A 26364-nucleotide genomic window follows, 5' to 3' on the forward strand; every position below is an offset into this window, starting at 1 on the left:
CTGAGTGAGCAGTGGCTGCAGACACGGCATTTGTCGAGGTTGAAGCTTGACACTTGTTAAAGCTAGGGCTGCTCTTTGTCTGGGCTGGAGGAGAAAGTCCAGTGGAAGAGAGTGTCACAGTGAGACTTGCCACCCTGTGTGTGGCGGCTCGCCGTGTCTCCTGGAGCTCTCCCGTGCAAGCACCATCTTTAATGGGGATCAGATCTGGGTCTCGGGACCTTCAGGAACAGTCTGGTCAAAGGGGCTCCAGCTTCTGAGAGTCACTCCTCTTTGCCATTCACCAGGGCCCTGGTGGAAGTTGCTGGTGGCTAACTGTTCTACTTTGGAGGGACATGCCTGGCATGCCCTGTGAGTATTTTCCAGGAAGAAGGCGTAGAGGCTGGCCTGGCTTTAGGGAAAACATCTGTAGACTTGGAGGTCGTGCGTGGGATTTCCTGGCCCAGCCTCGTTCGGAAGTGGGTCCTGTGACTGTGTTCATTTCCCTCAATGCTCGAGGGGAGAAAGAGTGGCCCCAAGACACTGAAGGGCAGGGCTGGGGGGAAGAGGCCATCACAGCATCAGTGTCCGAGGGACTCTGCTCTTGGGGAAGGAAGAGGAGGGGCCGGAGGGCAGAGTGTGTGTGAGGCAGCGGGGTGGGAGCGTAATGCCAGCCCGGCCCCCCGGGGCACTACAGCCTGAGTCTAGTCAGCATCGAGTTTCGCTTCCTCCTAAACCAGTGACTGGCAAAGTCTCTAAGTCTAAGTGGAAAGTTTTATGACCAGGAACACAGGGTCTGAGGGGATGTCCCTGGGCGGAGGTGCACCCAGAACGTTCCTTCCTCAGAAGGGCTCTGCCTGTGGACTTAGCCGGGTACCTTGGGTAGAAGGCACAAAAACCATGGGAAGTAACTTAAAGACGAGAGAATGTATGTGTCCTATGACTGACAGGTAGGGTTCTTCCAGCAGTGATTATCAAGATGGCTTTGGAAGAAAGGACCCCTCTCCCCCACAAAAACAAACAAACAAACAAAACTGAGAAAAACCCCAGAACAACCTAGAGCAATAGAGTTGGTGGCCTTTAGAATCACTTTCTTTGAGGGGCGCCTGGGTGGCTCAGTCGGTTGAGGGTCCGACTTCGGCTCAGGTCATGATCTCGCGGTCTGTGAGTTCGAGCCCCACGTAGGGCTCTGTGCTGCCAGCTCAGAGCCTGGAGCCTACTTTGGATTCTGTGTCCCCCTCTCTCTTTGCCCCTCCCCCGCTTGTGCTCTGTCTCTCTCTCTCTCTCTGTCAAAAATAAAATAAACATTAAAAAAAAATGAAAAAAAAAAGAATCACTTTCTTTGATGTACAGCAAGGGACCTACACCTGGGGCTGCCTCAGGCCCCCTCTCTGACCCGAGGCTGCAGCTGCTGGGGGAGCTGAATGCCATGGCCTCTGGGGCTGTCTGCACGGACCTAGAGCCACATCGGGGAGGCGCTGGGGTGCTTGGCTGGCCTCTGGACTGGTCTTGAACAGCTCAGCTCGTGTCTCCTGCCCTCACTGGGGTATCGTGGGAGGCGAGCCTGCTCCTGGGATAGCTCTTAGGTGTTTCGACACCTATAGGGAATATCTTTAGTTACCAGACGGGAGATAAGTGACCTGAAGCAGAGGGAAGGGGAAGGGGAAGGGGCAGGAGGAGGGCCGTCAGGCCTGGCTGGAAGCTTCCGGCAGTGTTCTCCCAGGATTTTTGCTGTTGATGGTATCTGATGCTAGGCAGAAGTGGAGTCAGTGGGAAAGGGCTCCAGGTAAGAAAGGACAAGGCGTACCTTGGTGGCAGATGGTACCTGGAGGTGCTGTCTATGAGGATGAGGGAAAGCAGGGCTTGAGAAGTGGAGAGGTGTTTATTCCTGATGTCTGTCACGTCCAGTTGTTCTAGTGACAGATGAGACAAGGGTGTGTTGGCGCCTACCCCTCTCTGGGGGGTAGCTCTTAGCACCCAGTCTAACTGCACGGTCCTGGGGCTGCCCCCAGACTCCAGAGTCACAGCGAGGTCGAGCCAGGGCCCTGTGGTCACCAGCCACCTGCTCCCATGCACGGGGCAGCGGGCAGGGGGCTGAGCGGAGGCTGTAGCCAGCAGTGTTCTTCTGGCCACTTTCTCCCTCCCTCATGTAGGCCCTGAGCCCTGGCCCTTCACGTGACCTCGGTGGACCAGAGGAGGGTTCTTTCTCCTTACTGGAAGACCGTGTGACTGTGGGTCCCTGTCTGTGACCAGCATATCGTATATGGACCAGAGAGCTGGGTGGCATTGGACTGAGGGGGTGCCTGATGAACTGATCTACTGCTCCCAAGAAAAAGCGGGGAGAACCTGTGCGGGTCATCACCAGCCAGCCCAGCTCCACTGTTGGGAACAGTATAAAGTTCGACAAATTCCACCTTTAGAAAGCTAGTGGACCACAGCACTGGCTCAGTGCAAAGCTGTCCTGGGTTCCTGGGCGTGTGGCATTGCGGGTCCACGCGGTGCCCTTGGAGGCTCAGTTACGACATCTGTGAAATGGGGCCGGTACCCCATCCCCCTCTCTGTTGCTGACAGAGTCTACGGATAAAAAAGAATGCATGTTCACGTTGGGGACTCTGGAGAAGAAATGACAAATAAAATGTTTGAGTACTGTGCCTGTGGCTTTTAGTTTTAGTTTTAGTTTTTTAAATATAGCATCATTCCTAGTGAAGTCTGCTGAAGAAGCCCTGAAATGTTGCCGCTTTGTGCCAAAGGATGCATTAGTGTCACTCTTCAAGGAAACCCCTTAGTGCCTGTGAAGTGGAAAAGGTGCTGAACCTCAGAAACCAGTCTGCTCAGATGGGCTTTCTCGAATAACACACTTTCCGCCCTGTGTTCACTCTCCTGGCTTTATGCTGTGCATTTCCCAATCTATGGTTGAAATATATATTGTATTAATTATATTACACCATATTACATATTTATCATATTACATTACATTACATTACATTACATTATATCGTATCATATCGTACAATGCTATACTATGTTGTGTTATATTCATAATCTCCTGAACACTGGTTTTCTCCAGCCTCTCCAAATGTAACCTATCTCTTCTAAAGCTCAGGGCTTGGGGCGTCTGGGTGGCTCAGTCAGTTAAGTGGCCGACTTCGGCTCAGGTCACGATCTCGCGGTCCGTGAGTTCGAGCCCCGCGTCGGGCTCTGTGCTGACAGCTCAGAGCCTGGAGCCTGTTTCAGATTCTGTGCCTCCCTCTCTCTCTGACCTTCCCCCATTCATGCTCTGTCTCTCTCTCTCAAAAATGAATAAACATTAAAAAAAATTTTTTTTAATAAAAAAAATAATAAAAGTCAGGGATTAAATTAATCCTGGCATGGTGTGTGGAAGGGAACCAGGGGTATGGGGGTGATTGGGTACAGGCTTTCCTGGAAACGGTATAAATTGCCCGACTCTCAGGGGCCCTGGGAGGTATTTCCCTCATACTCAGATGTAATATTTCACTGGTAAATGTTCAGCGGGGATAAAATAATGGAGGGCTGCATGGAGGAGGGGACACTTGCGCTGAGCCTTTCTGAGCAGGTCTCTGCTGGGCAGGAAGAAGCAGCGACAGAAAGCGCAGAGGAGCTGGAAAGGCCTGGGGGACTGGTGGAGGGCAGGGTGTGGGGTTTGGCTTGAGTGCACAGAGCAAGAGCGGGAGGCGGGATCAGAGGAAAACGTCAGGGGCCAAGTCGTGGAAAGCCTCATGAGGCGCTGAGGAATTCGGACAGCCTCTGAAGGAGTTAAGAGGGGCATCACATGACCAGATTTGGGTTTCGGTTCGAGGAGAAAAGGAGAAAACAGCCCACCTTTGTTTCTTCATCTTGGTCTGTGTCACACAAGTGACTAGAATTCGGAGTTTCCAGATTTGTTACTTAAGACACTGGGTGGGGGCACCTGGGTGGCTCAGTCGGTTAAAGCGTCAACTTCAGCTCAGGTCATGATCTCGCGGTCCGTGAGTTCGAGCCCCGCGTCGGGCTCTGTGCTGGCAGCTCGGAGCCTGGAGCCTGCTTCGGATTCTGTGTCTCTCTCTTTCTGACCCTCCCCTGTTTATGCTCTGTCTCTCCCTGTCTCAAAAATAAATAAACGTTAAAAAAAAAAAAAATTAAAAAAAAAAAAAAGCCTGCCTTCTTCAGGATTGTTTGGACACTGGCTTTCTGAAATTCTCCCCCGAGGCCCTTCCTCGTTAATAAAGAATTCCCAAGTCTTATGCCCCCATGTGGGTGGTTTGGGGCCTGAGAGGCTGCCCACCAGGGGGGTTGTTTGCAAGAAGCGGGGCGGTTCTTGAGGGGACAAGAGGACATGTGCCCAGTGCTTGTAACTCTAAGTGGAATATACAGTGTCATTTGAGTTGCATCTCCTTGTACGTGTAGACAGACACAATTTTTTTGTTTTTTGTGTTTTTCACCTCTTTCCTGGATAATGTATGGCCTCGTAGCTTGCCATGCAGATTAGGGCCGCCGAAAGGGCAAGTCTGGACCCTAGGAAGCCAAAATGTGTGTGCAGGTAGGCGGAGCCGGTTAGCTAACAAGGAAGGCAGTAGGAACCTAAGGATTTTGTTTTTTAAATTTTATTATTATAGTTTTCATATTTATTTTTGAGAGAAAGAGACAGAGCACGAGTAGGGGAGGGGCAGAGAGAGAGAGGGAGACACAGAATCTGAAGCAGGCTCCAGGCTCTGAGCTATCAGCACAGAGCCTGATGCGGGGCTCGAACTCACGAACCGTGAGGTCATGACCTGAGTGGAAGTTGGAATCTCAGTGGACTGAGCCACCCAGGCACCCCAGGAACCTAAGGATTTTGGAAAGAGCGGTGTGTCAGGAGGCTGAAAGGGAGAGAAAGGCAACCCCCGAGTGGAAGATGCAGCTGTAGGAGGTGATGAGGGGTCTGTGCCCGGGACCCTCTGAAACTAGAAAGGGACGGGAGGCTCCCCACTGAGGTTTTCTAAGCAGAGAGGACAATGAAATGGGGAAAGGCTAAGGCCCAGGCCTGGTGAGCTGTGACCAAGCCAGTGGGATTCTTCTGCAGCAGGAAGAAGGGATTTGAGGGGTGGTGTGGACGCGAGGGTGTCCAGGCTCCAGGCTCCTGTGGGAGCTCCAGACCCGGACTGCGCACTCAGAATTCTCCGGGTAGACGAAGGAGCAGCATCTCAGTCTTTGAGAGGCCCCCCCAAGCCCTGAGCTTACCTGGGGCACACGCATCAGGAAGCAGTCTGCATTTTCTCTTGTCTGGGACCTGGAAAGAGCTAAGCTGGAAAACTTGATGCACGGGGGTAGGAGGGGTCAACTCACCTCTGGACGTCCGCAGAAGAGCACCCACTACCTGCTGAGAATCCCTTGCTCTGAGTGACGCGGGTTCTCTCCTCGTCTCTCTCCTTCCTCCTCTTTCTGAGGCATTGCTTCCACGTCCCAGGGTGAAAATTGGTGTCTAGGCGAAAAAACTGAGGATTTGTGGGGCCTCCGTCTTGAAATGGCGCCTGGGGAATGAGTGGCTGGTTATTTTTCTGTATCTCAGTATTCTTGTATTGGCAGAAATGCTGGTTTTCCATCACTGATGTCTTTGCTGTGGGTTTTCTATTGACTTAAGTTTAGAGGCTGTGGAATGATGATTTGGTCGATGGATTTCCATCATCGAGTCTGATCTTGAGCTGGCCAATCCTTTCAATGGTTGTGTTGAACTTTACCACCTAAACCAAGCAGATGAACCCCCTGCCCCGGGGTTGGCTTTTGAAGGAAGCGTGATGTGGAAATGTCAAGAGTCAGACCTTTTCCATCTTCATTTTGGGCAAAAATTGTCAGCTTCTCCATTTGCCTCGAGCACGTGCGCTCACCACCTCCTCCCAGCCGTGGGAGCCCAAACCTGGGAGCCCAAACCGAGGTGAACTCCTTGATTCCTTCCTTTTCTTTTATGGCTTGATCTGTCAACGTGGCCTGCGACAAATAAAGGAAGAGATAAACCCCTAATTATCTAAGTCAGCTTTCATTAAGATGCCAACTGGAGCCAAAAGCATGGCTCTTAAAATCGTAGGAACCTTGAGATAAGGGAAAACTTTGAGCCTTTGGTGCAAGAGATGTGAGAAAACAAAGCACGAAGCGGCCCTTGTCCTAAAAAGAAGAGAGAGGGGCACCTGGGTGGCGCAGTCGGTTAAGCGTCCGACTTCAGCCAGGTCACGATCTCGCGGTCCGTGAGTTCGAGCCCCGCGTCAGGCTCTGGGCTGATGGCTCAGAGCCTGGAGCCTGCTTCTGATTCTGTGTCTCCCTCTCTCTCTGCCCCTCCCCCGTTCATGCTCTGTCTCTCTCTGTCCCAAAAATAAATAAACGTTGAAAAAAAAAATTTTTTTTTAAAAAAAGAAGAGAGAGAAGTCTGGTGCTGGTTTAGAAGTCAGAGGGCTTGAAAGGCCTGAGGAATAGAAACAGGCAGGTGCCATTGTCCGATTTCTACCTCATTCTGTTCCTTTTATCATCAAATTGAGTAGTATAGTGGCAGGAAGGTCAGCTCTGAGGGTCTGTTTTAAGTCAATTGGGTTATTGTCACCAAACCCTTAACCTTGAGGCAGTTTGCCTGTTTCATGTGGGAAATTGGATCCATTCGATGGAGCATCATCATATGTAATTGGAATCTGAGGTTCCTTATCAGCCTTGTCATATTTAAACCACTGATTAGGGCTCTGATACTTTCGTTATTGAATTGGCCAGTGTAAGAGATGACTCTTGGGAGTCCAGAAGAACAATCTTCTTGCTTGCATCCATAGTACTGACAGTAAAAAAGTAAATGCTTATTATTTTAGCCAAAACTTTTTGAAAGCACACTTGGGATCTCAGCTTTCTCCTTAACCTTCCACGTGTGTCTCGAGTCTGACCGCTCCTCACCTTGACTGCCGCTGCTGGTCTAGTGCACGGCCCCGCCTTCTGTCTCTGGACTCCTGTCCCCTCGTTGATCGGATGGGCTCTGCCCCAGTCCCCCACTGCTGCCCTAATGCTGTTGTCACAGCAGTCATGGTGGCCTTTGAAGACCATACATCTGGGGGAGTCCTTCCCCCTTTGAAGCCCTCTGCTGGCTTTCCGGCTCCTTTTGGCAGACTTCCTCCTCCTGGGTCTCTCCTCCTCCTGGGGGCCATAACTAAGGCTGCCTCTTGCACTTGGTAAGCTCCTTCCCACCTCAGGGCCCTTCATCCTGTGGTTCCCTCTGCCTGGAACCTTCTTTCTCCAGCCCTGTGATTACCGGCTCCTCCTTCCTTCTTCACGTCCGTCTTCCTTTGACGGAATGCAAGAGAGAGAAACTCTAGGTGCACCCCGGAGCCCAGAACAAACTAAGTCAGCACACCATCTACTTTGCTGATTAGAATTTCTGCCAAAGTGGCTGTGAATTAATTCGGTAAATACTCGAGTGAAATTTATTGCTTGATTTTACAATTCCTCGCCCACAGCCTTTTTAGCAGCGTGTGTGTGTGTGTGTGTGTGTGTGAAAGAGAGACGGGGGAGGGGGGTGTTGGGTGTGTAGGAGGAGCAAGAAAATCATAATCTTTTCTCCTTGCTCATGAATCATTGGTATAGCTGTCCCCTGACTACAGGGGGCTTTAAAGAAAGTAGGGCTATGCTTTATGTTTCTCTGGTTCTGTTCGGGTGACAGGTACAATAATCTTGGTTATAGAATTTTAACACATTAAGGACCGGAGAGAGTGAACGCTTTCTAGATGCCTGGCATTGTGTGAGTACAGAGTCACTTCTCATAGCAACCTCGTGTGGCCGGTGGTACCCCCACTGGATAGAGGAGGAGCTGGGCCCATGGTCAAGGTTGTATGAAGGAACCTGTCCGAAGTTGCCCCCCTCACAAGTGGCAGAGCATGAGGTTTTGGAGCCAGATCTGTAAATGCTCATTTTTATATTTTGTAAATAGTGTGCTGTCTTCTACAAAATTAACGGATTCAGATAATTTAGCTATATATGAAGAACATGCTCTACTTCAGACTTTGTTCAGAATTTCTTTAATAGCATGTCAAAGACTGAGCATTGTTGCTGCATTACATACGAGAGAATGGCGTGAAAAATATCCTGATGCAGGCAGTGCCTCAGGAATGCATGTTTGCAAGGCGTTGTACAATACTTCTCTGCAACTGGCATGCTATTTACAAGCCATTATTTTCCTTTTGGTTCTGTAAAGCGATTGGAAGGAAGGGACAAAAGATTTAAGTGCTCCTTCTTTATTGTACAAAAGCACTGTTTGCAGACATTGGTAGAAAAGGGGTTTTTAAAACTTTCTAAACGTTGGGCTTTACTAAAGTACTACAGCCATCCCAAGGCCAGGTTCGTACATTTTGTTTCTAGTTGCAACATCGTGGTTGAGACTCAGGGTGGACTGCACATTGCCATTTATTTAGCAGAGCCGGGGAAGAATTTTTAGGGGAGAGTTTGTCTTCGTGATTCGCGGAGAGAGGCTGTGCGGGGTATTGGTTGAATATCACCTCCAGGCAGGGCCCAGAGAATTACTGATTTTTAGGTAAATGAAATCTAACAATAACTAAAGCCTCTCTGGGTTTAGTTCTCTTAGTTAGCAAAGCTTCAGGGTCTCCGGAGGCTGGCTCAAAGTCGGCGGTCTCAGCAGGAGGGTGTGATGCTGTGATTTATAATCCCAGCTGCTTGGATCTCACAAGGAGCTCACAAGGCTTTCTGGGCTGCTCAGGGCTTAACAAAGTGGTTGAAATCTACCCGTATGGTGCGTACAGCTGATCCCAGAACAACACGGGTTTGTGCTGCGTGGCCCCATATACATGTAGTGGTTGTTGTTGCTGTTGTTGTTTGATGCAGTTTGGTGCTATAAACATATTTTCTCTTCTTTATGATTTACTTAATATTTTCTTTCCTCTGGTTTACTTTCCTGTAAGAATATGGCATGTAATACATACAACATACAAAACATGTGATAACCAGCTGTTTATGTTACCAGTAAACCTCCTGGTCAACAGTAGGCTATTAGTGGTCAAGTTTTTGGAGAGTCAAAAGTTATACTTGGATTTTGATTGCATGTGGGGGGTCAGTGCCCCTAACCCCAGCATTGTTCATTGGGTCAACTGTATGTATTTGTTAAAAGCAACCTTGGTGTGACTCAGTAATGAATTTACGCTGAAACATTAGGAAGAGAGGACTCTAGGGAGGTTAATGTCCAATGCAGCAAAAGCCCTCAAATCCTTTCTCCATTGCTATTATTTTTTTTTTTTTAAAGAAGCATCATGCTTTTTTTTTTTTCCTCTAAGTTTTTTTTTTTTTTTTCAGGGGGTGGGTGGGGAGAAGTGGGAGAGAGGCAGGGAGAGAAGGCGAGAGGGAATCCCAAGCAGGCTCTGCACTGTCCGCTCAGAGCCTGATGTGGGGCTGAAACCCATGAACTGCAAGATCATGAGCTGAGCCAAAAACAACAGATACTTAACCGACTGAGCCACCCAGGCACCCCTCCATTGCTATGGTTAATAATAACTTGCAAGGCTTTAAAAGACCACTCTAAAGGCAAAATTTTTTTTTTTTAATTTTTTTTTTCAACGTTTATTTATTTTTGGGACAGAGAGAGACACAGCATGAACGGGGGAGGGGCAGAGAGAGAGGGAGACACAGAATCAGAAACAGGCTCCAGGCTCTGAGCCATCAGCCCAGAGCCCGACGCGGGGCTCGAACTCACGGACCGCGAGATCGTGACCTGGCTGAAGTTGGACGCTTAACCGACTGCGCCACCCAGGCGCCCCTCTAAAGGCAAAATTTTAAATGATGAATTGCAAAGTCAAAACACATAAGCTTTAATTATTGATAGAAAGGGCACGATTCAGATAAGCAGGACAGCCTCCAAATATGCTTTTCCGCCTTTTGACTAGAAACAGGGAGGGAAACGGGGAAGTAAGAGGTGGGGGCGTGTGCATGCGTGCTCACACACACACACACACACACACACACACACACGCTCATACAGGGAGTGGGGAGGGCAGAGGAGAGAGAGGCAACTCCTGAGACAGAGACTCCAGAGCAGATGGAGGCCCAGCCGGATTCAGAGTCTGAGACAGAGGCACACAGAGATAGACACGGAGACAGACAGACAGAGACTTAGGTGAGGCTGCTTTAGACATGAAGAACTGAGGAGCCGGGAATGCTGAGGCCGGAGCTACCCTTGCTCTGCTGAGTGGAAATCGTGGCCCCTTTGAAAGACTCTGCTTTGAGCTTAGTCAGCACTTGAGTCTCCCTTGACTCCATGATGCTATGGCCTTTGGTCCAAGATGGGAATCAGTACGGGCAGCAGAATTCAGGGGCTGACCCAACCGCTCTACAGAGGGCATGTGGCCAACCCCAGGTGTCTGGGTGGCCCACAACCTCCCCTGTTACCCAAAGTAGATTGTAGGAACTCAAATGGTTATAGTCAGGAGGGCAGGGCTGGGGCCTCTTGGATGCGCACTCGATGGCCAAATGAGGGGACAGGTTAAGGTGTGGCTGAGGAACAGGGGGGCAGGAGTGAGGAGGGCAGAGGGCAGGAGACCCAGGCTGGCCTGGCTGGCTGCCCCCATGGGGCGGTTGTGGATCTAGATGCCAAAACCCCGTTTGATCCATCACCCTAGAGCTGAGGATGCCCTGGAAACCGACGGCGCCCAAATATATTGGAGACTGAGTTGCAGACCAGCCTGCCATCCTACAGGAGCCAATGGGACGCAGAGGAAGCTGCTTCGTTTGGGACAAGGGGCACAAGACACGTGCTCTTGTCTCAGCTCTGCCCCTGCCGGGCTCTGAGTGCCTCCTTGAGTCACTGGGCCCTTTGGCTCCGGATTCTCTTCCTCAGGACCCAGAAGGATGTGAGCGTCTTATGAGCGGGTAGCTGGTGTGTCTGACGCGGCTGCCCAGGTGCTCGGCTCGGGATAGGTGACAGACAAGTCCTGCTGAAATTGTCTTAGAATGGTGTCCACATGCCTCACCTGTTGTGAGGGTCAGATGGGAGGAGGGGTGAGGAAGCTGAGGAACAAAGTGTAAAATTGGCTGGGGTAGGCAGTCCCTGGTTGAGGCGCCCCCATCCTGGTGCCCGGGTACTGCCTGGGAAACCACCCTGAAATCAGAAGGATGCTTGTGGTGTGTGGAAGGTGAGCCAGGGAGGCAGAATGGGTGCTTCTTGCGGCGCCTGGGTGGCTCAGTCAGTTAAGCGTCTGACTTCGGCTCAGGTCACAATCTCGCAGTTTGTGGGTTCAAACCCCGGGTCAGGCTCTGTGCTGGCAGCTCTGAGCCTGGAGCCCGCTTCAGGTTCTGTCTCCGTCCCTCTGCCCCTCCTCTACTTGTGCTCACTCGCGCTCTCTCTCTCTCTCTCTCTCTCCCAAAAATAAATTAAAAAAAAAACAAACCAGAATGGATGCTTCTCACTGGGTGTGGGAGCACGTGAAGGGGCAGGTCCCTGGTGGGTGCGTCTGCCCTGGGCTGTGCAGAGAGGAAGGCTATGTTCCCACTGCCACGCTTTTTCCAAAGTCCTTGCTGGCTCCTTTCCTTATACCGCGTCTCCCTGGACATAGTCCAGCTAATCGGGCCCCCACTGCGTTCCGTTCTTTGCATCTTGGACCTAGATAGGCTTGGGAGGGCGTGCTTAACGGATCTGGGAAGGCCCCTGGTGTCCCCAGCAGCGAGGTTGGGCTCTGCCCTCTTCAGGCCAGCATCCGCCCTTTTACCAAGGCAAACACATACTTGTGCTGAGATACCTTTTTCTGAATCCAAAAACAACATATATGTTGCCTATATGTGCATATATTTCTGTCTCTACATAGGTACATATGTGTTATGTAAATGGGCCTATGTGTTTATGTATATTTCTTTGTGTTTATACATAATTATGATGTCCCAGATCAGCTCCTACTATATGCAATTCCTTAATTTGCTGTTTTTCCTACTTATTACTTGGAGCTCTCCTGACGGTACATGTGAACCCAGCATGCCCGCGTCATCAGTATGCGGTGCTGAGGGAGGGGCTGTTACCTGCCAGGTGCTGGGGAAACCCTAGGGGCTGACCAGACATTACAGTTCCTTCTGAGTACCTGCATCTTCTTTCATGGTTTTTCTATGTCATGGATCACTCAGTCTTGATAGATGCTCTCTGTGCACCTATCTTCTCTGCCCCTCTGACTTGCTTTGGTTTCAGAAACTAGGTACCAAACTGTCTTCGTCAGTTAAGGCTGATGTAACAAAAGTGCCACATGGGGCGCCTGGGTGGCTCAGTCGGTGAAGCACCCGACTTCGGCTCAGGTCGTGATCTCGTGGTTCGTGGGTTTGAGCCCCGCGTCGGGCTCTGTGCTGACAGCTCAGAGCCCGGAGCCTGCTTCGGATTCTGTGTCTCCCACTCTCTCTTCACCTCCCTTGCTCGTTCTCTGTCTCTCAAAAATAAATAAAAAGGTAAAAAAAAAATTTCAAAAGTGCCACAGATGAGATGGCTTTAACGGTACCCATTTATTCCCCACAGTTCTGGAGGCTGGGAAATTCAAAATCAAGGCCCCAACAGATTTGGTGACTGGCAGGAGCCTGATTCTTTGTTCATGGATGGTCGTGTTCTTACCGTGAAGTCACATGGCCGAAGGGGACAAGGCAGTTCTCTGGGGTTTCTTTTTCTAAGAGGGCCCTACTCCTGTTCTAATCCCATTGGAAATTAGGTTTCAACGTGAATTTTGGGGACATTTACACACGCACATTGAATCATAGTGCAAACCCGTTAGGATAGTATATAAAAGAAGGAAAAGTATGTTTTTGGACAAGACCAGAAGAGCTTTCCACTGAGTACCATACAGGATTTTCAGCGCGCTTGGTTGAACAGAGATATTTATGTGTTTACTTGGGTGCTGGTTGTGTCTCACCTGGGTGAGATACTGTTTGCTTGTTAACGGTCTTACTAGGTAGGATGGTCTGGAGTTGTTCCTAGAGAAAAGAGAAGGCCTCTTGGTGATGATCTATTGGAAGCTCCTTTTTTTCTTAAGTTTATTATTTTTTGAGAGAGAGAGAGCAAACAGAAGAAGGGCAGAGAGAGAAGGCGAGAGAGGATCCCAAGCAGACCCTGTACGGTCCACACAGAGCCTGATGTGGAGTTCGAACCCACGAACCATGAGATCATGACCTGAGCCAAAATCAAGAGTCAGATGCTTAACTGACTAAGCCACCCAGGCGCCTCTCAGAGGCTCCCTCAATTCTGTGTGTTCTATTTTTTTTCTAGCTAGCCTCCATAAATATCTTATTTCCAGTTAGGTTTTTCAGAATCTGAGTTTAAAGATTCCAACTAAAGTCACCCAAGCAAAGAGTTCAGCTACAAAGATGAGATGTCAGGGATATCATTGCAGAAGGCAAGGGAATTAAAGGGTAGCCGAGTCTCCCTTCTTTCTTTATTTCTCCTGAGACTCGATTGGCATTCTGGCATCTCTCCAGGATCCGCTTACAAACAGGTGGAATCTGCAGCCTGGGGCTGCTGACTCAGCCTGGATTCACACCGCCTGCAGGAAGGCGCTCAGCCACTGGAGAGCCTCTCTTGCTCAGCGCCTGGTATCGTTGCACATAAGTCCGTTTTAAAACTAAGTGTGTGGGGATGGGATGTTCCATTGGGCACCTGTGTGTGCACCCACACACGCACAATGCCGCACCGAGCCTCCCCCATTCTGGAAACACTCCCCTGACCCTGGAGTTTATGGGTTGTGTACACCTCGAAGGAAGGATAGAGTCCAGATCGGCGTGACTTTCAGAGTCCCTGCGTCCTCCGGGGCCCGCTTCTGTCCACAGACAGTCTGGCAGGACGGCCCTCCCACGTCATGTGTAAGCTCCAGCTTCCCCTCCATGCCCTAATCGGTAGCTGTGATGAAATAAAAGAGAAGACTTAGTTTGCTAGCAAATTACACTTCCCCGAGTTTCTTTCTTTCTTGTTTTTTAATGCGGGGCTCGAACCGTGGGATCGTGACCTGAGCCAAAACCAAGAATTGGACGCTTAACCAACTGAGCCACCCGGGCGCCCCCATTTCCCCAAATTTCTAATGGCGAGAGTGACATAGCTGGAAGGAATTCCATGGTAGACGTTCATTGCTTGTGGGTCTCCTGACCACCTTTCCGGGGATTCTGTCTGCCTCCCCCATCTATTCCATGGGATCTGGGTGGGTTGTTTACTTATGTGTGCTTCTATGCCTTCACCATGCCACTCCCCTCGCCGGGGATGCTATCTAACCTCGAAACGGCCAGTGTGTTGATTGCCAATATCCCTTGAGCCCTGATGGTATCCCTAAGTAGCCAAGTGACGGCTACTTGTATCCGAAGATGGGAGCTGTCCCATAAACCCCACAGACGCTACGTGCTGGGAATCTTGGGAGAAGTGTGCTGTCACCTGCTTTGATTTTCCCTGGAGCGTGAGCCTGGAAGATTCTAGCAGCAGCCCGGCTTGCCAGACCCAGCGCTGTGTTCATGGAAGAGGGCACCTGACTCAGTCACCCGACAGCCCAGGAAGGGTGTTAGCTCTTGGTTGTGTTGAAATAATATTCTCCCTTGACCTAAATGTTAAGGAGTGATATTGCAGAGCAAATCCCTTTTCTTTTCTTTTCTTTTCTTTTTTTTAATGTTTATCTTTGAGAGAGAGAGAGAGAGAGAGAGAGAGAGAGAGAGACATCCAGTGCAAGTGGGGGAGGGGCAGAGAGAGAGGGAGACACAGAATCTGAAGCAGGCTCCAGACTGAGCTGTCAGAACAGAGCCCGACGCGGCTTGAACTCAAGAAATACGAGTTCGCGACCCGAGCCGAAGCTAGAGGCTTAACCACCTGAGCCACCCAGGCGCCCCACAAAATTCTTTTCTATTAAAGTGAAAGACCCTGTTCAGTCAGCCCAAAAAAATTACCAGTCGAGTTGTTTTAGGCAGGAGGGAAGTGTGTGTGTGTGTGTGTGTGTGTGTGTGTGTGTGTGTGTGAGAGAGAGAGAGAGAGAGAGAGAGAGAGAGAGAGAGAGAGGAGTATGCACACGTGTTCCTGTTCCTGCAAGGACCGCATTTCTTGACAAGCCTGTCTAAAGTGGAATATTTTGATGAATAGAATTTAGTGGAGAGCAGTCTCACAAACACTCTGTCACTCACAAATCCATCAGACTCTTAGATGCAGAGATGAAGGAGGTGATCTGATCTGCCGAGAGCTCCGTTTTTGTTTCTGGAAGATCTCCCCCACTTCAGGGATGGCCGGTGGTCTTTGGGGCTGGAGGACGTGAGCCTCCTATGGATGCAGGGCTTTGGGCCAGCACTGTTCCCTCTCCCTGGGTTTGGTCAGGGGGAGGGAGGCCGGGGGGCACTTGCACCGCTCGCTCAGGTGGGCCCCCCCCTCCAGAACCTGAGAGGGTGGGGCTTATGTCACAGGAAGCCCCCCTCTCTAGAGTGCTGGTGCTGGGACCGTTCACTCTTGTTGGGTGGTCACAAAATCCTCTATCCCCAGGCTCACTTCCACAAGAATTCTGAGAAATTGCTATAGAGATAGGTAACTTTCTAGAAGGAGAACTTTCCTTTAGCAATGTTGAAGAATGAACTGTTTCTTGGACGCTTGGGTGGCTCAGTCGGTTAAGCTTCTGACTCTGGGTCAGGTCATGATCTGGCGGTTCATGGGTTTGAGCCCCACGTCGGGCTCTGTGCTGACAGCTCAGAGCCTGGAGCCTGCTTCGGATTCTGTGTCTCTGTCTCTCTTTTTGCCCCAACCCCACTCATGCTCTGTCTCTCTCAAAAATAAATAAACATTTAAAAAAATTTTTTTTTAAAAAAAGAACAAACTGTTTCTTGATAATCAGATAACATGTAAGTATAGGTAACTTTAGATTTCCAGGTGGGGGGCGGGCACTGAGGTTAGGAGGGAGGCTCTTATTGACAGAAAGCAAGCTGGTTCTAATGAATGTCGTGTTGTGTCCTTGCTGGAAAGGGCTGGTTACTTTGGGAAGTCACTGCAGCTCTCCTGGCCTCAGTTTCCTTGCCTGTTTATTTTATTTTATTTTTGGAAGTTTATTTATTTATTTTTCAGAGAGCACGCATGTAAGTAGGGGAGGGGCAGAGAGAGACAGAGAATCCCAAGCAGGCTCTGTGCTGTCGGCACAGACCCTGACGTGGGGCTCCAACTCACAAACCATGAGATCATGACCTGAGTTGAAATCAAGAGTCAGACACCACACCCATGCGTCCCTCCTTGCCTGTTTCAAAGGATGTGATAAGCATGTTGGAATGGGAAATTTTCTTCCGTCTTCAGGGTTGGAAGATTCAGTCTGTGGTGTTTGAGATTTATTTCCCCAAACCCTTGAATTACCTCCAGTACAACTTGAGCAAAACATAATCATTTAATAAGCTGAAAAACTACATTCGTAGCACCTCTTTATTAAGAGAGACCCGTGTTTTGTTTGTACACATAGACATTCACACATACTTTTGTGTATATGTGTATGTATGTGTTATTATATTAAACTAACTTCATGTTATATCGTGCTAACCTGTATTGCATTAACTAATTGGTGTGTGGGTGCTGATCTTTTACTATTTTGTTGTTATAGTTCATGGAAGTAAAACATGAAAATATTTAAAGTAAAAACAGAGGCCAACAGGCCCTGGGGTTCTACACTTTGCCAGCTGTCCTGCTTTGGGGACAGTTTGCATAAGTCTCTGTTTTAACACAGCGTGTTATCTGTGGAGGGACTGATTCCTTCATTGCGTGGAGCAGAGATTTTCGAACTGTGCTCAGTGGAACTTCGGAACTATAGAGAGATTCTCTGAAATCTGAGAAAATGTTTGAAAAAATACTTTAAAACTCTACGAACAGACACCCGGGGAACTTGACAGGTTTAGTTTCGCTGGCTAGCACGGTCTCTCTGTACTTGGGATTATGTTTCTAGCTTTCCTTCCCTTCTGTGTACACCACGCTGGGTGGCATTGGAGACCACCAGCATATTGCCTTGTGCTGATGGATTAATTTAGTTTTGTTCTTCGGTAGTTCTTCTGCCCTGTCTGCCTTATTAAAGAATGCAGGGCAGGGGCGCCTGGGTGGCGCAGTCGGTTAAGCGTCCGACTTCAGCCAGGTCACGATCTCGCGGTCCGTGAGTTCGAGCCCCGCGTCAGGCTCTGGGCTGATGGCTCAGAGCCTGGAGCCTGTTTCCGATTCTGTGTCTCCCTCTCTCACTGCCCCTCCCCCGTTCATGCTCTGTCTCTCTCTGTCCCAAAAATAAATAAACGTTGAAAAAAAAAAAAAATGCAGGGCAAGCTGTTAAAAAACAGGTGCTGTTTGTAATCACTCATCAGGTTGCATGAGGACTTTTCCTGATAATGTGCAACCAGGGGAGAAATCAGCAGACAGAGCTCATGCTGCAATTAGCATCCCCAACCCCTAGTGTCAAATTTTCTGGTTTGTCAAATAGCTTTGTTGTTCCCAACGATAGACTGTGTAGTAAGAATATAGTATAAATTGAGCTTATAAAATAAACGCAACTTTTCTCTATGCATAGGATTCATTTGGAAGAATAGTTCTGCTGTTGAAAATACTTGGGAGCCACTGAGACAGGGAAAAGAACACAGATTTTATAGGCAGACGGTTCTAGATTTGAGCCCAACTTCCGTAGCTTACTAACTAGATGGCCAAGGGCAAAGTACTTTGCTTCCCATAGTAATGCCATCTGTAAATTGGGCTTGCTCACCGCCAGGCAGGATATTTTTGAAGATTACAGAGAAACGCGCAAATGGACCTAACCCGTGACCTGACACATAACGAAAAGTTCAGCATGTGATAACTATTACCAAAGTTTTCGTGCTGGGCCATATTTCATGCCTGGCCATTAAGAGCTACCTTTTACACTATGGAAAGACGTTCTCTCGGTTTATTTGCATGTATTTGCATATTGACTTATATGGTGAACATAGCATATGCATATCCTGGTAAATACATTTTCGTATAATTTAGAGACGTTTTGGCAGACTGGAGTGGCGCGTTCTTTCTGATGCATCTTTGCAGCATTAAGTTAATTTCCTTTTCTTTCATTTTGAAAGTCTGTGGAGCCTTAACCGAAGAATTTATTGTACTTTAGTTTTTTCTAGTAGAAAAAAAAAATCAAACAGCCGATGGGAACTGCTTTTATGCATTGGGGCTCCAAAGTGCTGCTTTATTTTTGTGTACAGGGTCTTTGTGGGTGGACTGCAGAAATCCCTGCTCTTGGAAATGTTTCTGAGCCCTCTGGGAAACTGAACAGGGAAAAAAGAGCTAATTAGAAAAGCTGCCATCCGCCTCCTCTAATTAACTTGCTCTCTGCTCCTGGGAGAGGGTACGGAAATGTGAAAATAACACAGGTATCACCGGAAGTGAATGCCATTCTTGTGGTGCTCCGCTCGGTCGGTCGCCCCGTGGTGTTGTGATGCAGAAATGGTTCATGGTAACAGGCAGGGCATCACAAAGGGGCTCCCTGTGCCCTCTGCCTCCCTCCCTGGGCAGTGGTGAATGGGGGTTCCTTCTGAGCAGGTGTTCCGGCCATCCGGGCAGCTGCAGCAGGAGAGACCTCATTGGAATTCAGCAGCTTGAGCCCAAGAGTATCCGGCCCTCCCTGTTGCTTGCCCGTGCTGTTAGGGAAGAGCAGGGGCCCTCTGCGCTCTAAAGCCGCACATCGCCGGGGCCCAGGGTTGCAGAAGCCAGGGGAAGAGCGCTCAGCCTCTCGCCCCCTGTCTCTGCTGCACTTTGGAGAAGCTCGCAGCATCCGTGACTGGCGGTGCTGCTAACTTCTTCCTGACATCTTGGGCAGATTAAGATCCCGGAGACAACGGCAAGGGAATCAGGGGTGGGCATTTAGGGGACGGAGGCCGTCCTTCAGCCGAGATGGCTTTGGCCTCCTGGCGGATATGGCCCCTGGTGGAATGGGCCCAGTGGATGTGGACAGCAGTGACTAGCCGTGGAGACTCCAGTCTGATGGCCCTCCAAGGAAGTTCTGGAAAGAGGCAAGTTGGCTTTGTGTGTCTTGTCAGTGTTGCCCCTGCCACATTCCGTGCTGGGGGGCAGGGTGACTTCCGGGACCCCCCAGGGTGATCCAGACTCTTATTCCTCTTTGATATTCCATTGTGTAACTTCCTTGTGTTTTTCCTGCCCGTCAGCCGACTCTGCAAAGCTCAGGTACCTCGATCTGTCGTTGTCCAAGCGTGTATCTTCACTTCCCTACACAAAAGCGAAGGTCTTTAAATATTAATGTGTGTTTGTAAAAGGTCCGCATGGCCCCCATCCTGTTTGTGTGGAGTAAGTCTTTACTCAGGAAATTTGATAGTGTGCAGGCTTCAGCTCGTTGGATCTCATCAAAAGCAGATCCGATGTTTCTGTTCATCTCTTTGGGTCCCCTGAGGGCTTTGTGGCTTTGCTGGAGGAGTCAGGGTTCTTGGGGATGGGGGAGGGGGGTCTTTGGCACTGACAAAATGAGCCGCTAACGAGTTGTAAAAACATCAATGTAGATTTTTCTGAAGGAGAACTCACCACATGGCTCTTTTTTCCTGTGCCGGCAGACGGTGGAGGGATTGGCCTGGTTCCTGGCTCTCTCTGCCCGCTGGCAAGACAGTCGTTGCAAGAGGCTGCCCTCTGCCGAGGTCACTAGTCCTCTGACCCTTGCAGAGCTCAGCAGTGTGAGCACCTCGTGCTCCGATGCTCACCTGGTCCGTCACCCTCTGATTCCACATCTTCACCCAGATTGGCCCGCTGGGCCACTGTGTCAGCCCAAAACTTAAGTAGCTGCCCTCTTGATAATTACCTTTCTTGTTGCAAATAAGTGGCCTTTTGGTGTATTTAAAAGATCTTGAGATGGGCATCAGCCCAGGTGATGCTCTGCTTCTTGGGCACTGGCATCCTCAGAGCAAGCTTGGGCCAGGACCATGGACCATTGGGCATCTTGAGCAAGGGCCTCAGGGCACATGCCTGGCTCCACCATCTGGGGAGGCCTCATTCTTTCTGGCTTAAAATGGAGCCCCTGGGAGAAGGGGCGTGATGAAGAAGGGCCTTCTGCTCTGGGTTTTCTGGAGCCCAGGACAAGGCTTTAGTTTGTTGAGCAGCTCCCCACCCTTCCCCCCTGCCCTCCTCCCATTACTGGGAGGGGCATCCTCTGGGTGGAATTTTGGGCCAGTTCTCTGGGTGAGACCATCCTGCTGAGCAGTGAGGGTCATTATCATATCATTGGGGTCAGCAGGCTGTGTTTTCTGTCTCCCGCTGGCACATCCTCCAGTGAGCTAGCTAGCTTGCTTTCCTTCTTTCTTTTTTCTTTCTTTCTTTCTTTCTTTCTTTCTTTCTTTCTTTCTTTCTTTCCCTTTACCTCTTTCCCTCCTTTCTTTTTCTTTCTTCCTTCCTTCCTCCCTTCCTCCTTTCTTTCTTTCTTTCTTTCTTTCTTTCTTTCTTTCATCCTTCCTTCCTCCCTCCCTCCTTCCTTTTTCTTTCTTTCTTCCTTCCTTTCTCCCTCTCCTCCCTCCCTCCTTTCTTTCTTTCTTTCTTTCTTTCTCTTTCTTCCTTCCTCCTTTCTTTTTCTTTCTTTCTTTCTTTTTTCTTTCTTTTCTTCCTTCCTTCCTCCCTCCCTCCCTCCTTTTTTTCTTTCTTTCTCCCTCCTTTCTCTTTCTTTCTTTCTTTCTTTCTTTCTTTCTTTCTTTCTATTCTTCCTTCCTTCCTCCCTCCCTCCCTCCTTTCTTTTCTCTTTCTTTCTTTCTATTCTTCCTTCCTTCCTCCCTCCCTCCCTCCTTTCTTTTCTCTTTCTTTCTTTCTTTCTTTCTTTCTTTTTCTTTCTTTCTATTCTTCCTTCCTCCCTCCTTTCCTCCTTTCTTTTCTCTTTCTTTCTTTCTCCCTCCCTCTCTCTTTCTTTTTTTCTTTCTTTTCTTCCTTCCTCCCTCTCTCCCTCTGTCCTTTCTTTCTTTCTTTCTCCCTTCCTCCCTCCTTTCTTTTTCTTTCTTTCTTTCTCTCTTTCTTTCAGTCAGCAGATGTTTATTCACTGCCTTTTGGCTTCAGCTCAGAAATGCTGTGAGAAACCAGATTGGCTGCCATCATGGCCTTGAAGCTTAGTAGATGAGAGAGACAACACAATTAGAAGGTGAATAAATCCATAATAAGTTGTGAGAAGCTCTGGGAAGGAAGGGCAGCAGGAGAGAATGACGGGGTGGAGAAAGGCCGTATGAGATTTGGTTTCGTGGAGTGGGGATCCTACAGCGTGTTGGAATCATGGCATCGAAATGCGTTCCTGGGAATATCAGTTTGAGTGAATTGGTGTCAGGGTTGACCAAAAGATTCCCCTGTGTTTGTATTTGCCACTAAGGCCAGAAATAGGAATTTTTCTTAGAGCTAAGTTTCAAAGCATATATCATTTGGGCACAAAGCTGGTGATAATGAGATTCCCTCTTGGGAATCATGAGGGGAAATGATTTTGCTCACGTCTGTCCTGGGACAGTAGAATTGGGTGAGCCTGATTCTAGCAGTGCCGGGTGGGGGGTCAAAGTGCCGCACGTCCTCAGCAGCACTGACCCCTGGCCCCTCAGAGCAGACTCAGCCCTGGCCCCCACCTAACCTTGCGTTTCTCCTCTCTTCTCTCCATCAGGAGTTCTGACTCTGAAGAAGCATTCGAGACCCCTGAGTCGACGACTCCTGTGAAAGCCCCACCAGCCCCACCTCCGCCGCCCCCCGAAGTCACTCCAGAACCTGAGATCAGCACACAGCCTCCTGTGGAAGAACCAGGTAACCAAGGTCAGGTGCTCCCCGGGGGAGTTTGGGGGCAGCCCTGGGCTGGGGCAGCTGGAGGAGGGCACCCACTCCAAGGGGCCGTCACCCTGGGGCTCTTTAGACACTCCCAGCCTCTGGGGCCTCTGCTCTGGGCTGTGTTTTGTGAATGAAAACTAAGAGTGAGCAGATGTAGTGGATTCTGCGTATGGGGGAGGCCTGTGGAGAAACCACCTGGCATCCAGAATTGGGATTTGATGGGCCAAGCGAGTCTGGGAGGTTTCTGTTTGGGATTCTATTTTGGGTTCTAGCGTGTGGCCCTTGGGCTCTGTAAGAACACTGGTTCTGTCTGGACAGCCCGCCTGAAGCTGCATTTTTATTAAAGACCATAGCCCCCATGGGCTTGGGAATAGAGATAAGCGGTAAATGGGAAAGAAGAGAAAGCCATAGATAGCCAAACCTGCTCGTGGATGGTTCATTATTCCTCGCTAATCACAAATTACCTGATTTCATATCACTTTCTTCCCTAGTGTGACTTCAAACATAGACCTTTCCGTGCCTTTCAGGTGTGGTGGTTCCCAGAGGTGGTGGGGGCAGGGGGGACGACAGAGCTCATTCCCCAGCCTGCCCACCTAGCTGGTGCCCTCTGCATACATCCTCCAGTTATACTGCAGGGGTGGGACCACCTCCAGCCTGAAGGGTTAACACGAGACCTGGAAGGAGATGGGGACTGCCAGAAATGGCCCCACAGGCTGGTCAGGGGCCAAGTGGTCCCAGAAGTATGGCCCCCTAGCTTGGTCAGTGGGCCAAGTGGTCCCAGAACCGATTCTGCAGGCTGGTCAGGAGTCAGGTGGTTCCAGAAATGGCCCAGCAGGCTGGTCAGGGGGCCAGGTGGTACCATCCCGAAACCTGGACTACCTATCTGCTTTGGGCCCTGTATTTCAGACGGCCTCACTCTGGCTCACTCTGGAGCCACAGCCCTTGCTATGTGGTGGGGCTGCGTGGCCAACCTCCCCTTACACCACATTGTGGATACCTGGGGGCAGCCACTTCCTGGGCCCGCCTAGTCCCCTTCTCATGGCCCATCTTCCCAGGGCTGACTGTACCCATGTTTGTACCTCTCCGCCAAGGAGGAACCAAGGATGGGCCTGGGGCCTACAGGTGGGGTGTCCACGTACCTGTGCTCAAGGCCACCCCAGGTGAGGGATGGGGCTTGGGTGAGTGGAGAAGGAACAGGCTGATGGCCGGGCCTCCGTTCATACTCTTGCCCTGGCCAGGAACCAGGTGAACTGTAAAATAAAATGACATCTTGATCTTGATGTTGGTTTTACAAAGAAATGGGTAGAGTTCTTTATACCTGCCTGGGTTCAAACAGACCCTTACTTTAGAAAGGGTTGACACTCCAGGGCTGATCCCCAAGCAAATACACTCCCTTGCCCTGGGGGGAAAGGGTTAGGACCATTTTTAGGGAGGGCAGATGTCTTTGCTGCTGTCTGGCAAGTGCAGTTTTCAGATTCTCCCTTGCCCTGGGGGGAAAGGGTTAGGACCAACTGCAAGTGCAGTTTTCAGATTCTCCCGTCTTGGACAGCTCATCAGTTAGTAGCGTCTGATTCTGTATGGCCAGTTCCAGGTGCTGGACCCGAAGAGGGGAATTCTTGTAATTGATTTGATTTTGAGGTGGAGAAGGAGCCAGGCCTGCTGAGTCTTAAGCATTACCATTTTTTCTTCCATACTGGAAAGCATATAAAAATTCTCTTCCTATAATATTGTAAAAACTAATCATGGATGACAAATAGATTATAATTCCTAGGTCAAACGTGTGCATAGGAATAAACTATTCTTTTTTTGTGTGGGTACAAGTCATGCCCATAATGTGTGGGGCACTTTAGGAAAGAATTTGGCAGAAAATGATGGTGTATGGCAGTGCACAGACCATCCCCACGCACCAGGGAGTGACCAGGGAAGGCCATTGCTGTGAGCAACCGTGCACCTTCCAGAATTTCCAGCCACGTATCCTCGCTGCGTCTGGGGATGGTTTGCTGCTTTCTTTTCTTTCTGCGGCCTGCCCTTGTTCCTGCTGCCTGGCTTGCTTTCCAACAAAGAACAGTCTGCCTCCTTAAAAACAAACTCACACACACAGCACCCGCCTCTTTCTGAGACGCCAGTTTCTGAAAGGATGAACATTGTAGGGGATTAAGAGATAACCCCCACCCGGAAGGGGTTGGAGCTGGTAATTGCCACGAGTCACAGCCCCACGGAACTTTTGATTCCACCAGTTGGAGTCTTTGAACAGGGACTTTACGCTTCTCCTTCTCAGAAAATTCCAGCGGAGCTAAATATATGTGGATTACACAATACGGACTCTTACGGTTGGGATTGTGACTGCTTAACGCCCCCGCCCCCTGGCTTGGGCTGTACAGAGATCCATTTGATTTCCTTCAGTTATTAGAAAAGTCTGCTTGTCCATTCTGCAGACAGCATGGGGCACAGCAGAGGCCTGAGAAGGCGGGAGTGCCTGCTTTCAGAGGTGGCTAGAGGGGGAGAAACGTTCCTTCGGAGAACCACAGGAAAGAAAGGGCAGAGGGGGGATGTCTGTGGTTTGGTTTGCCTCTGCAGAGTGCCTGGGATATTGCTTAAGGGGCCGGAAGAGCCACATGAAATAATAGACTAGACCCTCGGCTGTGAATAAAGACATGATTTGCGCTCCTGGAAATCCACATTGTACAAAACAATCAGCTACCTTACCCTGGGTCCTGCCAGCTGTTTGTGCCCCCTGGGACAGAAGATTGGGAGATACCGTGCGCTCACCTGTATCTGGCCCTCTTTGGGGCTGGGCCAGAATGAAGCTCGTCTGAGCCCAGTTTTCTTGCCCGGAAGAACCTCCTTCCCTTTCTGACCTTCCCTGGTTCTGAGATCGCAGCGTGTGGCTGCTGTATGTTGGCCATGTTATTAGAGCTCAAAGCCGGTCAACGAGGGACATAAGTGAATGCCGCATAATTAAGTAATAGCACCCGCTTAAGCGTCCACTATGTGCTGGACCGACGCTGGGTCCTTTGCGCATTTCATCTCCCACTCAGCCGAGACTCCTCCCCTGCGCTCACGGCATCTCTGCGCATCTGGTAACAACCACCTGCTTCCCCAGCGAGATGCGGGGCTTCCAGACCACGCCTTCCATCTCACAGCACACGAGGGGCTCTGGGATCGGAACCCAGACCTCTTGACTCCCTTCCGTTTGGGGACGGGGCTGCTCTCCGCCAGCGGACTGAGCTGGTGCATTTAAGTACCCCGAGGCAGGGGATGGGCAAGCAGTTGTGAGGTGAGCAGCAGGCAGATGGCCAGTGAAGGAAGCACTTCCATGATACCAGAGGTGGACTCCTCCCGTGGTTGTCCTCCCTTCGGGAACACTGCTCCCCTCCGGGATAAAGCCTGTTTTCTTACCCTCGCTGGGAGACTGCCCAGCACCGGGAAGGCCCACACTGGGGCCTTGGAGGTGACTGGAGACACTGCCCTGCGTGCCCTGGGTCTTTCCTCTCTGCCCCATGGAAAGTGTGGCCTTTGCCGAGGCAGTGGTTGTGTTCCACACAGTGGTTCGTGGCCACCGTCTTCAGATTGACTCAGAAAGGAGCTCAGCACACCTAGTGGCTTCTGTCCCCACAGGGGACCATGTCTCCATACTCATTGTCACTTGCCTTCTTCTCCCCTGAGGTTGCTCTGCAGGGGTGTCCCCACAGAGAGATAGGAAGGCATCCAGGAGCCCAGCCTGGGGCAGGGGCACAGGGAGTGGGTGTCACTGTGGCATGTGCAAGAGTTGGGGGCCCCCCGGCTGCCACGTCCCGGTGCTGCTGTGCAAGGTGCTTCTATGGTTCTCCCTTTTCAGCCTCACAAGAATGCCTGATTTACAGCCGAGGCTCAGAGGAGTCACAGACGGGAGGAGGGTGGGCATACCGAGAACCTGGAGGGGCCCCGAGCCTCCGGACTCACACTGACTTCCTTAATGACCTCGTCAGGGGATCTGACTGCACTCAGTGTCCAGCACAGTGGCCCCTGATGGCCCAGTGAGTCACAAGGGTATCTCAGGATGCTCGTGGGCCCCACACACCCGGGCAGGTGGCTCGCTCTCAACTGGGGTGAGTATAAGCTGGGCTCCATATATGTTTTCCTGTTATAGATACCTTTTAAAAAATATTTATTTTTGAGGAGAGGGGAGAGGCAGAGAGAGAGGGAGACAGAGGATCACAGAAGAGCTCTATGCTGACAGTGGAGAGCCCGATTCAGGTATCGAACTCACAAACTGTGAGATCATGACCTGAGCAGAAGTCGGACCCTTCACCAGCTGAGCCACCCCGTTGCCCCTGTGACAGATGACTTTTGCTAAGAATAGAATAGGGGCACTGGGGTGGCTCGCTCCTCTGGTTAAGCACTCGACTCTTGATTTCAGCTCAGGTTATGATTGCATAGTTGGTTGTGAGATCGAGCCCCACGTTGGGCTCTGTGTTGGTCATGGAACCTGCTTAAGATGTTGTCTCTCTCTCTCATTCTCTCCCTCCCTCCCTCCATCCCTTTCCCCCCCTTGTTTGATCTCTCTCAAAAGAAAAAAAAAAGAATAGAACAACAAGTAACAATTGTGAGCATTTTCTTTGCAGCAGCCACTGTCAGAAGCATGAGCTCTGATTTCTGTAGCA

The 26364-nt window shown here is 50.2% G+C and overlaps 1 protein-coding gene across 1 annotated transcript in view; it reads left to right on the top strand.

Annotated features, from left to right (window-relative positions):
• The window catches only part of TACC2 (transforming acidic coiled-coil containing protein 2), a 214718-nt gene that overhangs the window by 141451 nt on the left and 46903 nt on the right, over positions 1 to 26364 (top strand). Inside the window, 1 exon segment of the mRNA XM_045439735.1 lies at positions 21564 to 21700. Coding sequence (XP_045295691.1) covers positions 21564 to 21700 — 137 coding nt within the window.

Source organism: Leopardus geoffroyi, chromosome D2 (assembly GCF_018350155.1).
Source record: "Leopardus geoffroyi isolate Oge1 chromosome D2, O.geoffroyi_Oge1_pat1.0, whole genome shotgun sequence".
Taxonomy (NCBI): Eukaryota; Metazoa; Chordata; class Mammalia; order Carnivora; family Felidae; genus Leopardus; species Leopardus geoffroyi.